The 13,098-nt window shown below is 43.5% G+C and overlaps 1 protein-coding gene and 1 non-coding gene across 2 annotated transcripts in view; both read left to right on the top strand.

Annotated features, from left to right (window-relative positions):
* KLHL6 (kelch like family member 6) overlaps positions 1-11,190 on the top strand; it is a 55,291-nt gene extending 44,101 nt beyond the window's left edge. Inside the window, exons 5-7 of the mRNA XM_026497781.3 lie at positions 3,812-4,014; positions 5,659-5,872; positions 7,198-11,190. Coding sequence (XP_026353566.1) covers positions 3,812-4,014; positions 5,659-5,872; positions 7,198-7,499 — 719 coding nt within the window. The 3' untranslated portion in view covers positions 7,500-11,190. The remainder of the gene's footprint in view (positions 1-3,811; positions 4,015-5,658; positions 5,873-7,197) is intronic.
* On the top strand, positions 4,596-4,699 carry LOC113257078 (small nucleolar RNA U13). Its single transcript, XR_003316819.1, has one exon. It is a non-coding gene; the product is annotated as a small nucleolar RNA U13 (small nucleolar RNA).
* Positions 11,191-13,098: the final 1,908 nt, after the last annotated feature.

The raw sequence follows: 13,098 nt of genomic DNA, 5'->3' as shown, positions 1-13,098 counted from the left end.
TCTTCCCAGAACTGACATCCAAAATCAAGGGCAGGTCAGTTCTTCCCTGGGTATGTTAATACCATAGATTAGGTAATAACTTTCATTTATCTTTAGAAATATTTTTTATTGTTGTAGAAGATTCAAATATGGAGAGTATGAAGTAAAATATGGCAGTTTCTCTGTGCCATTGCAATCTTATATGTTTTAACTTTTTTACAAAAATAATTTTATATTGGCTTAGAGTAAGTAATGCTAGTTGCTGTAGCAAACGCTAAATCTCAATGAATTATTGCAATAGTATGTCGGGGGAGTGGACCTGCTTCACTCAGTCATTCAGAGACCTAGGCTTCTTCCATCTGATGATGCTGCCATTTTCCCCTGGTGGCCTTCAAGGTCGATGCATTTCAGGAAGAAGGAGATACTGGATGAGTTGAGAAGGCACGCCTGCTCATAACAGCCTCAGTGTGGATGGGAGGCATCAATCTGCTCACATTCTATCGGCAAGAACTAGCCACATGCCCCCCGCCCTGCACTGCCAGAGCCCATGCAGGTGGGCTAGGAAATGTAGTTTAGCTGTGTGAGCAGGAGGAAGACAGGTTTGGCAATCATAGTTAGTCTTTGTCACATACACGACACATGTTATTCTATAGCTCGTCCTTCCCCTCATTTCGATTTGTTGTTGTCTATTAAAAAATGATACAAGTAATACATGAAGTCATGCTTGTTACACACAGTTAAATCACAGAAACTTGTACTTCAATTAACAATCCATTTTGGACATAATTACATGTTGATATAATGAATCTATCATATGGATTAAGTCTGTTGAATGAATGAAACACAATTTTTTTTAGCTTTTATTTTCCCACTGGAAAAAGTGCTGCAATAGGCATTTTATTTTATTTTTTTATTATTTTTTTTTAATTTTTTTTTTATTTATTCGACAGAGATAGAGACAGCCAGTGAGAGAGGGAACATAAGCAGGGGGAGTGGGAGAGGAAGAAGCAGGCTCATAGCAGAGGAGCCTGATGTGGGACTCGATCCCACAACGCCGGGATCACGCCCTGAGCCGAAGGCAGACGCTTAACCGCTGTGCCACCCAGGCGCCCCTATTTTTTTATTTTTAAAAGGATTTTATTTATTTACTTTGCGGGGGGAGGAACAGTGGGGGATGGAGAGGGACAAGCAGATTCCACGCTGAGTGTGGAGCCCCATGCAGGGCTTGAACCCACGATCCTGAGATCATGACCTGAGTCGAAGTCAGAAGTCAGGCGCTCACCCGTCTGAGCCACCCAGGTGCCCCACAATAGGTATTTTAATACACATAGGTTTATGAACTTGTGCTGCTGTTTGGAGAGATTCCTGGAGGTGATCATAAGAGATGTCAATTTAGAATTTTTGTAGATATTGCTAAATTGTCCTCCAGAAAGTTTGTACCAATTTACAGTTCAACCAATGTTGAAGGACAGTGCCCATTTTCTACATCCTGGCTAATGTTTGTTATTATCAATTACATTTTTAATAGCCTAGAATATTTAATTCATTAATTAATTCATTAGTGATGTTAGCATATTTTCATATATTTATTAGGTAACACTTTATTTTAAAAAATTATCTATTCCTACCCTTTGTTTTTCTATTGGTTGTTTGTCTTTTTATTAATTTTTTGGAGCTTTTATTATATATCCTTTGCTATTTGTTTTGTAAATAATTTCCCTCAGACTATGATTTTCTTTTAACTTTGATTTATATTTATATAGTAACTTTCTTTCCTATGTGATCCTATGTTTCATGTCATGCTTAGAAAGCCCCTCCCCACTCCAAGATCATCAACCTCTTCTCCTATATATTCTCCAGTTACTTTTATATCATTTACTTTTGAATTTTATTTTAACTGTAATGTGAAAGAAGGATCTAACTTAATTTTTCTCCAAATAAATAGCCAGTTGTTCTAATACCATTTATTTAATGATCTTTATATCTTTCAGTCTCTTCTGTATTCTTGTTTTTCATTGGTCAGTTTGTCTCATCTTATGCCAGTACCACGCTGCTTTCATTATGATAGCTTTTTGGTGTATTTTGATATTTGCTGGGAAAGCCTTCTTATTCATTCTTTTTCAAAGTTTCTTAGAAATTTTTTCTGAATTTACTCTTCCAAGTGAAATTTAGGATGATCTCTTCAAGTTCCCTGAAAAGTTCCGAAGGCACTGAGTGTATCTTAATTAACTTGGGGAGGGTTGACATCTTTGCAATAACCTGTCTTCTCATCTAGGCACATGATATGCTTCCCACTTAATCAGGTCTTTCTTTACATCTTGAAGTAAAAATCATAGATTTTTCTTTTTAAGACAGTGTACATATATTTCTTTGAAAGCATATAGTTATTTTATAACTTTTAAAAAAAGATTTTATTTATTTATTTGAGAGGGAGAATGCATGCTTGTGTGTGCGAGGGGAGGGGCAGAGGGAGAGAATCTCAAGCAGACTTCCCACTGAATGCAGAGCCCAACATGGGTGGGGCTCAGTCTCATGACCCTGAGATTATGACCTGAGCCAAAATCAAGAGTCGGACACTTAACCAACTGAGCCACCCAGGAGCCCCTATTTTATAACTTTTGACACTGCCTAAATGGGATCAATATCATACACCCTGTTTTGAATAGAGACCTCTAAAAGGTGTACAACCCAAGGGAAAATGGCTAAACTATATGAACAAAAAAATCATGGAAGAGGAAGAAGCTCAGTCTCTCTCTAGCAGCCAGGAAAAACCAAACCATAACGTTATTTTTCTCCATCAGCCTATAAAAAGAAACAAACCCCAAAAACACTCTTAATAATATGCTGTGGGTAGGGCAGGGGAAGGTCAACCAGGACAGCTGTGGAAGGCGCTTTGGCAACACCTATAAAAATTAAAAAGCGTGTGTGCCCTTGACTTAGAGATCTCACTTCTGGGCTCTACCCTGGAGAAACACTTACCCAGGATACAGAGCATTATAAGTGATAGGCATTGCCCCACTAGTCTATAGTTATCAGTCTGAAAAGTACATCTTTTGCTTTAAGTAGTTGGTGGTACTCTGTGCTGATGAGGAATGGAAACACAAGGCTGATAAAATATTTCATTAAAATCACAAAAAAAATCAGTTCTCCTTTGTCTTATTCTCTCATCCTAACTGAATTATGTATTTTCTGTTTATTAAGAGAGTGGTGTTGAAAAAAATATTTACCAGCTCATTCTCAAATTATCTATTGTGAGCATCTCATTCTTTTTTAATAAAAATTATTTAACAATAAGACAAATCCCACCTAATGTTTTTTGTATATATAGGAGATTTGAACTGAGACCATTTTGTAAGATTTCTTGGTGATTTTTACAGGTTTGTATTTGTCTAAATAAGTAAGCAAACAGAACTTAAGGTGCCTTCTAATTTGGCTGCCGGTCAAGGCCCTATTATCCCCACACGTAATGGTTCAGTCTTACCTGTCCTGCCTTACTTCCTGCCCCTTGGCTGCACAGACACTGAGTCCAGGTGCCTGCTGGCCCCTACCCATTCACATGGACTTGGGTGCCACTTCCCTGAAGACTTCTCTGGACCCAACTCATTCAGCCACCTCTTCTCTGAACTCACAGCACAGAGGTAACACATGACACAGTCTGGTGCACAATTCACCCCAGCCTTACACTGGCTCTCTCTATTCCCCTGTGTTGGCTCTGTCTCCCCATCCAGACCACACACACCTTCATGATCTCTTAAGGACTGTGGGAAATTATGGGAGAAACTGCATTTCTGACACATCTGGTGGTTTCTTAAATGCTCTGTATCTCTTCTAGGTGGCAAAGAAACACAGCACGATGTTTGGAAATATAATTCTTCAATCAACAAATGGATTCAAATTGAGTATTTGAACATAGGCCGCTGGAGGCATAAGATGGTGGTGTTAGGTGGCAAGGTCTATGTGATTGGAGGTTTTGATGGCTTGCAGAGGATCAACAATGTGGAGACCTACGACCCCTTCCATAACTGCTGGTCAGAGGTATATGAGATTTATTTCTATGAGTAACTTTGTATTACTACTTCAAAGCTTGAAAAAAAAGTATATGCCCGTGTAGGCATATGGCTTTCTGATCTCTCTGCTCCCACTGAGAGCATTGTTGGCGGCTCTGAACTTCCCTCCTAAAAGGAGCCATGGCTTCAGCATTGCTGATCAGGTCACAGAAATAACTTCCTTCCAGGTGGGGAAGCTCTGTGTGGGCAAGAACCTCAGGTGTAGAGGGGAGGCTTTGACCTAAATTCAAGTCTGCACGTCTTAGCTCAGAGTCTCTGTCTCCTCATATGCCACCTGTTGTCTCCACAGTGGGCATACAGGGATCCCTTTACTACACTGTTTACTGAGTCAGAATCATTTGGTAGTGTTTAGAGGTTAACTCTTACTTACTTGCCTATTGATGATGAACCATTTACATGCTGCTTGCAAGACTGTAGCAATTCAACCTCAGGTGTATATCATTGCTAATCAGTGGGCATAGAGTTTCAATTACACAAGGGGAATAAGCTCTGGAGATCTGTCTACAGATAATAGTACCGCATTTTATGCTTAAAAATATATTAAGAGAGATCCTTTCGTAATTCATAAGCATGATGATTGCGGGTTCACACTGTTGTGTGACAAGTGCCTCCCTCAAACCTTGTTATGACCTTGGCACATTACCCATCTGACGTGGGAAAAAAATTTGCTAAAAAGAGTAGATCTCATGTTAAGTGTCTCAATAATAATAATAATAATAATAATAATAATAATAATAAAGTGATCTCACTTCCTGTATTTTCAGGTTGTGCCCAATTTCAAACTTTCTTCTTATCAGATCATATGTCAGAGTATGTTCCACTTTGGGGACTGTAAAACATGATCATCAGAGGCACAAGCAAAGGTAGCCAGGTTGTCATGGCATCCAGCCAATATCTGTCAACCTGAAAACTGCTATATAGCCCTTAATATTTACGGGGGTGTGCCCCAGATCTGCTCAACTTGTCAGTCCTGTTACAGAGTTGCTCCATGACCCCAGAGGGCCATGTCAATGGATAAGAGGCTCTGGGAAGTCCCCTTGAGTGCCGTGGGGTTCACAGGGTGGGAGCACAAGTCTGGCTTAATCCCCAAATCTTCATTTTGCCCCAGAGTGGAAGTCTGCTTACCTATGGCCACCTGAAACCCTTATACCAGCTTTTCTTCCTAGATAGAAGCAATAAGGACAATGCCTGGCACATAGTAGGCACTCAGTAAATATTTTTCGAATGAAAGAATACATGAGTGAATATAAATATGCACGTTTGAGAAAGCATTTTGCTCCAACATTGGCTGGTTTCATCTGTATAAACACTTATTCCTACGTACACCTTTCCTCCTCTGATAACTGAACTTTGGAAGAAACAGGCTGGAAACATCCATCATTCAGCCTGCTCTAGCCTGTCCTGAGCCTGTACGGATGTTGGGAAATGTGTGCTTTGACCTCTCTGCATCTCAAAGGGAGTCCAGCCCACAGGCCTGGTGACTTCAGGCATAGGATGCCCAGGCTTGTGTCCCCTAGCTCCTTGCCTATGTCCTGTGAGCTTCTCTGGCAATCTGGGAGCAGTCTGCAGCTGTGTGACTGACAGCCACTCCCGGTGCTCTGTGCCTCTGCAGGCAGCGCCCCTTCTTGTCCACGTCAGTTCCTTCGCAGCCACCAGCCATAAGAAGAAGCTCTATGTGATTGGAGGCGGACCCAATGGGAAACTGGCCACAGACAAGACTCAGTGTTATGACCCTTCAACTAATAAATGGAGTTTAAAGTCATCCATGCCAGTGGAGGCTAAATGCATCAACGCAGTCAGTTTCCGGGACCGCATCTATGTTGTTGGTAAGTGAATGAATGGCATCTCATTTATCTGAGGCCCCCCACCCATGCAGCCTTGCAGGTATATCAGATAAGGCCGTCCTGGGAACTCAAGGTTTCCTGTGGGTGAAGTTGAAAAGGAAGAGAAGATGGGATTGGTCCAGGCCTTGGTGGAATTCATCCTGCAGTCCTGGATGCAGAAACAGCCCACGTTTAGGGGACATAGAAAGCAGACTGACAGCGGGGCCCGGTGGAATAGCCAGAAGTTGCTACAGGAACAAAGTGTATTGTAAACATTAGCAAACGTACAGAAATTGAAATGTGCACAGTATATATGGGTAAGTGAACGATAAATGGTAGCTATCATCATTTCTTATTTTGTGTTCATAGGAGTTTTACTCTTTCCACTTGCTTTGGGGGCTCTGAAAAGTTGCATTTAGCCCAAAGGAAAGCCTGGCTGGCCAGACCACAGTTGGCATGTAATTGTTAGGGATGATGGATCTCAATCCTGACTACTCATGAGAATCACCTAGGGAGCTTTTTACAGAAACGTGCATAGCTGGAGCTTACCCCAGACCAATGATATCAGAATGAGAGGGAGGACACTGGCCAACAGGGCAAGGTGTTTCTAATGTGCAGGTGATTTTCCTGGGCAGCCACGATTGAGAGTCACTGATTTAAGGAGATGCCAAAAATATGTAACTCCAGCAAACAGCTTATCAGAGAAGGCTTCCTGGAGAATAAAATACAGGAAGAGATCAAGGAAAAACCCCTTCTCTACCTTGCTTCAGGTTTCCTGTAGCTGTATGGTCAGTCTCATAACTTCAAAGCTCATCTTAATTAAGATGGTGTCTTGGACTGGTGTCCCAGGTCATGCTCAGTCTACAAAGAGATGCCACTGCCTCTAGTCACTGCCATGTGTTGATAGCTTGTATGCACCAGGCCTTCTGCAGGTGCTTTATGGGCATGCTCCTTCTGATACCTTAAAACCACCTCTGTCTCAGGGCTTATGGTTACAATAAAAACACGGCAGAGCTGGGATGAGCTGAGTGCACCTGATGCACCAGGTGGTATTTCTTCTAGGGAGCAGCCTTAGGGTACATTCTCGCACCATGTGAAGCCAATTGTCCTTTAGCACCTGATCAGGGCCTGGCCGTAGAGTTTCAAGGGCTCTGCGAAGAGTGTGAGACTTACTGCACCTGTACCATTGGGGCTTTCCGGAGAGCCATGAATCTACCCTTTCTATTGGCAAGGTGGTAGATTTGACCTACCAGAAGTAGGACTTTTGTGGGTAAAGGGGAAGAAAACCAGAACAGTGAGAGGCCCACTGTGTTTCCCTTCCTCTTCAGGAGGGGCCATGAGAGCGCTGTACGCCTACAGCCCCCTGGAGGACAGCTGGTGCCTGGTGACCCAGCTCAGCCACGAGAGGGCCAGCTGCGGCATCGCGCCCTGCAACAACCGGCTCTACATCACCGGGGGGCGGGACGAGAAGAACGAGGTCATCGCCACAGTGCTGTGCTGGGACCCCGAGGCCCAGAAACTGACGGAGGAGTGCGTCCTGCCCCGGGGCGTGTCGCACCACGGCAGCGTCACCATCAGGAAGTCTTACACCCACATCAGGAGGATCGTGCCCGGAGCAGTGTCGGTGTGACTCGCGAGGGCGCAGGGCGGGGCCACGGGGCCGCGGGGGCTCAGGACCAGGTGCCGGGTTCCTACCTCCGCACCTGTTGCCCGGCTTCGTGCCACTAAAGACAGTAGGATGGGCTTGAGCTACAGGCCCTACACCTGGGCTCCCCGCAGCTCTCCGTGGGGGCTCCCTGGAAATCACAGCTTTGGGACACTCGGGACCAGCCAGGAATGTTTGCGTGACCTACCTCAGGAGGAAAGAAGAAGAATATTTAACATTCAGGACACACCTGTCCCATGCCAGGTTCTGTGCCAGGCACTTGTGTCTATCAATTCATTTAACCATCATAACGACCCGGTGACTGGATATTATCTCTTCAGTTTTACAGGTGAGGAAACTGAGTTTCAGAGAGGCTGAGGGCTTTGCCCCTGCTTACTCTGATTGTAAGAGGCTAAGCCAGGAGTCCAAACCCAGCTCTTTCCATTGCAAGGTCGGTGGCGTTCTGTCATGCTGTCTGTCTCTGAGTAGGAAACAAAAACTGGCTTATTTTTTGTTCTGACAAGTGTGCTAAAGGAGTCACTCAGAAAGGCAAGGAAATAAAGTTATTTCTTTTTTTTTTTTCTTTTCTTTTTCTCTTCTATTAGAGCCTTCGGCTCCTTGCCAAGAGTGTCTCATATGTTGTTCTATCAGACAGGACTTGGAGATGGGTCTGGGAAGACTTATCTGCTTTGAAAGAGACAAAAGACTTTTCTCGCATCAAAACCTCTATTTCTTATATGTACCTCACGGTGGTGCATTCAGACAGACCAGAACTGTCATTGCCAGACAGAATTGTACCTTCAGCACAGGCCGGTGGCCTGGCCTCCACATGTCCAATGCCTGTAATGCAATGTGGAAAGGGTTTTCCAGAGACTCGGAATACTTTTTTGTTTTTTTTTTAATGTAAACATCCCTCCACCGCTGGCCACTGCAGGAATGGCTGACTCTTCTTGAACCGTATACTTCTTGTCTTTTAGACTGTGATTTGAGTCCATGTCCCTGAGGCCCCACCTTCCTGGAACCTTAGTTTTCAGGATCCTTTGAAGCCCTTCTATTTGGTTTTTGGATCAGTCTGGCACAATTTGGACTCAAAGAATGGAGTCTGTCCTTTCACTCTAGGAGATAGAGCTTTCAGAGGAGCTCACTGGAAATTCATTCTAATCCCCAAATTAGGGAGACAGATTAAGAGATTCTGTTTCATGTGCCGTACTTAAAAACCAACAACAATGGTAACAACATAGTAACTGCATTACCCAATGTGTTTTATTTTCATCATATGATTTCAAATCTCTTTACAGAGTTTTATTTCATGTCAGATGCGGCAGATCATGCTTGTACTTCTGAGTAGTTTGGGAAGTTAGAGGTATTAGAGTTGATAGTGAGTTGAATTTTCATAGAAAAGTTATGGTTAGAAGAAGCTGAAGTTCAAGGTGATTTAAAAAAAAAGACTTGGAACATTACAAATGAGATTTCTATGTATTCTTAGGTCATTGAGGATAAATATAAACACATGTCGGTGTGTGAAAAGCTCTGTGCCTTGGGGTCAGGTTAGGTTCAGCTCCCTGCTCTGAAAAGCAGGATGGGAAAATACAAACGTATTTCTGAAAATTTAGAACACATTACAGCAAGTGATGTACTTACTCCTGAGACTAATAACCTTAATGAAGCTTTCAACTGAAACAATTTAATCTAGTTCCATTTAGCAAACATTCAAGGAGTTCTGTTTGTCAAGACTTGGGGACACCAATGAATAAGACAAATTCCCCCCAACCAAGAAACACTTAATAAAACAGTAAACAGCCCACTAGTTAACATCATAAGTTTTCTTTTCATCAAGTTAGAGAAAAATGAGATGTACCTGAAGTTATGAGGTTACATCCATGTCTTTATTGCCCTCCCAGTGGTCGTTTTGAAAGCTGTGCTCTTGGGTCAATGATGTGGCCATTGCTTATATATTTGACTTTTTTGAGATCGCCTTCAGAAACCATTTATGAGCTATAGGAGAAATCATTTTCCCAAGATCATTGCAGGGAAGAACTTCCAAGAAGGATATGCAATGACAACATCAATGGCATACGCAGAGAGCTCCCCTAGGAAAGAGAGTGTTCCTTGTCATGGCAGTCCTTTGATAAGAGCAATCAGCAAATTTTGTGCCCATCAGTGGATCAGCCCTACTTTGGGAAAGTGAGGATTTAGGATCGCTGTTATAAATCTGGTTCTAACTGCAGGACTCAAGTATCAGGACTAGTTCAGAATACCTAGATGAAGGCAAGGGAAGGATTCTATGTGATTTTTATGTCCCCAGATATGCAGGTGAATTGTAAAATCTCCGGTGACCGGCCCTCAAGAAATAGGATCTCAGTAACAGCATGGGTTGGCAGACAGTTACAGCTGTTAAGATGGTACAGAGTTCTGCACTTAAAGCTGCCAGTCATCAGCTTTTAGGGAAAGAGAAGAGTTCAAGTAATTTAGAGAAACTTTATAAGCATATCAGGATTTAAGCTTCTAGGCACTAGCCAGGGATGGAAACTCTTAAAATCTAGTTTCCATTCACAAATAAACAACGAATCGAAAATTTAGTTTGTGTAGCTGTCATAACCCATCCCACCAGCAGGGGGATGAGGCAGATGGGGGCCGGATGAGCCAGAGGCAAAGGGCCGGAGGACTGAGGCAGGGCACAGCTGACTGGATCTGGAGCCCGTTGTGTGACAGAACAGGGCTCCCCTTGTTGGAAGGAAGAGGATGAGCTAGGAGGAGGAAGAGGAGGTCGTTTAAGGAAACAGGTCTAGAAAATGATATCATGGTCCCTAGAGTTTGTGAGCATGACTCCATTCTCAAAAGCAAGGGAGATAAGGAACACGTGGTTCAGGCACGTGGGTTCCAGGAGAAGAGAGGCACAAGTTTGAAAGGACTGGCAGCCAAACCCACTTGTTGGTGGGGGGGAGGGGAGGGGGCTCTGAGCTGCTTGGCTGTGTCTCCTCTATTTTACTGGACCTAAAAAGAATGAGGCCCAGAGGCTCTGATGGGGTGGAAACTGTAGGAGAGGTTGAGGGACCCAGTTGCCAAAGCTAGTCTGCAATGGGCAGGGAGCTAAGCTCACCTGAACATCAACAGATAAATGTTCTCTTCTTAGCCTTCACCACATTCTGCAATCAGTGGCTTCAGGAAACACACACACTCACACACTGCCCTTGAACTCAAACTGTGATCTCAGGGAAATACAAATACTGTTCGCATATAGCTGTGAACCTATAGCTTTGCTATTTATAAAAGCACTTGAGGTACTGTTGTCACTTACAAATCCTACTTGATTTTGAAAAAGAAAAGTACTCAAGTAGAATTTTCAAAGTGAGTTGATACCACTGTAATTTCTTATCTAAGGTCCTAACTTGGGGTTGCATAATCATTTTTTCCCTTAATATCTGATTTGAGTGTTGTATTAGATCTCATAATCTGAAGAGCTAACCTTCATGGAAATCCACAAATATCTCAGATTTGGCTCTTGCAAAACCAATTTTGACAGGCCAGATTTTCACATTTATAGGTAAAATAGTTGATGCTTAGTTGACCAAATCCTTTAAGCATTTTGGTTATGTGAATTTGTATTTTTAAATTATCAAACTAAGGATATTGTTTATACATAAATATACAAATAAAGTTTGTATTTATTCAGTAACATGTGTGGAATGGATAAGAATGTGTTGACACAATCACTAGGTGATTTTTTTTTTGCTTGTTTCAGTTGATGTGACTAAGCAGTATCTGAATAGAAATTATTGTAGGAGGTGGAAATTTAAAACATTTCAGTTGGTTCAACAGGGTTTTGATAAAATCATAGGATAGAATTGATCAGAGGTGGTCTATAAAATGGCAAAAAAGTAGACAGCTTTTCCCTCCCTAAAGGCTGATTGCCTCTTTGAGCGTGTGTTTACCAGCCCACCTGCAAGCTGTATGACTCTCACCCTGCCTGCCGTACCCCTTCTTGCAGGAGGCCCCCTTCTGGGTTTCTGATTTCTGGTCTGACTCCTAACTGTGCCTTCACCAATGTTGCTGTGTTGTTTCTGAAGCCTTAACCGACCTGTGTTTCTCAAATCAGGGCATGTGGAACTTGGCATGTGAGACAGAGAGCTGTAGTTTTCAGCTACTGGAAAACTTGTCATCAGTTTAGTTTTGGATAACATCACAAAGATCCTATGCCACTGAAAAGGAAAACCTGAGGTTTTAAAGAAATGGGGGATCACATGCATAACTTTAGACATTCCTCCTGGTCTCCCTGGAAATAGAGGTGCTGGCTCCTCTGCTTTGGGGACTCTGGGTGGGAAAGCTTGGGAAGCACAGCCCCATCTCACCGGTGGGAAGTGCTCTGGAGTTAATCCTGGGCAATAGCTCCGACAGCCAGTGCACCAGCTGGGAGTCAAAATGGGGTTTTGACCTTAAATTCACTGCTGAGCCCTCCAGTTTCCCTGCTGGGTCTAAGTGGTAATCTGATGCCTGTGCTGCTAGGCCAGGGCCTGGCATCTGCCCAGCTTTCCTTGGCTCCTTTCCCCACTCTTGGTGCTCTCTGCTGGTGTGTGGCATCCTCTGGACCTGCCTCATTTTCACTGGAGCTGTGGCCTTTATACAGGATCTCAATTCTCCTCTACCTCCTGTGGGCTCATGTCTTACTTTCTGTTCTGTTCTTTTTTTTTTTTTTTTTAAGATTTTATTTATTTATTTGAGAGAGAGGGAGAACACTAGTGGGGGGAGGAGCAGGGGGGAGGAAGAGAGAGGGGGAAAGAATCTCAAGTAGACTCCCTGCTGAGTGCAGAGTCCGCCGCAGGCATGGGGAGAACTCTCACCCCCCTTAGATCATGACCTGAGCCGAAACCAAGATTGGACGCTTAACCAACTGAGCCACCCAGGTGGCCCTCATTTTCTGTTCTTTTTTCCTTTTTCTTAAAGATTTTATTTATTAATTTGACATAGAGAAACAGCCAGCGAGAGAGGGAACACAAGCAGGGGGAGTGGGAGAGGAAGAAGCAGGCTCATAGCGGAGGAGCCTGATGTGGTTCTCGATCCCGGAACGCTGGGATCACACCCTGAGCCGAAGGCAGATGCTTAACGACTGCACCACCCAGGCGCCCCTCATTTTCTGTTCTTATACGCTGCCACAATTCAAGACCCTTGGTGCTGGGAATGAATTTGGGTCAGGTCCCCCCCCCACTCCCAAGCTGCCCAGTATCTGCCTGCCTAATTACCAACCACTCTGGGTTCACTTCCATGTTTGTTTAACTCCTAGGAATTTTCCTTTTCTTCTTGTGTGCTCAGATAACTCCTTTGTTACTGATTCCTGCATGGCAGGCTACCTGGACACTCATGCCTTCCCCCATCTCTGATCATCAAGTCCCTAAACTACTGCCCTCCCCTGGGGTCTCCAAACATAGAAACCTCATCACCCTTCTTGTGTTGACCTCTAGCTATCCTAGCACCATAGTATCTCTCAGGTCCCCTAATTTCTGAAGTTTGGAGAAAGAGCAAAAGAAGATAGGAGACCTCCTGGCTATGAATTCTTTAAAAAGGTTTGTGTGTAAGGAAACTTTCCTTT

This window comes from Ursus arctos, unplaced genomic scaffold (genome assembly GCF_023065955.2).
Source record: "Ursus arctos isolate Adak ecotype North America unplaced genomic scaffold, UrsArc2.0 scaffold_4, whole genome shotgun sequence".
NCBI lineage: Eukaryota > Metazoa > Chordata > Mammalia > Carnivora > Ursidae > Ursus > Ursus arctos.
Note: the sequence above shows the minus strand (reverse complement) of the source record. Positions and strands in the feature narration are given on the sequence as shown.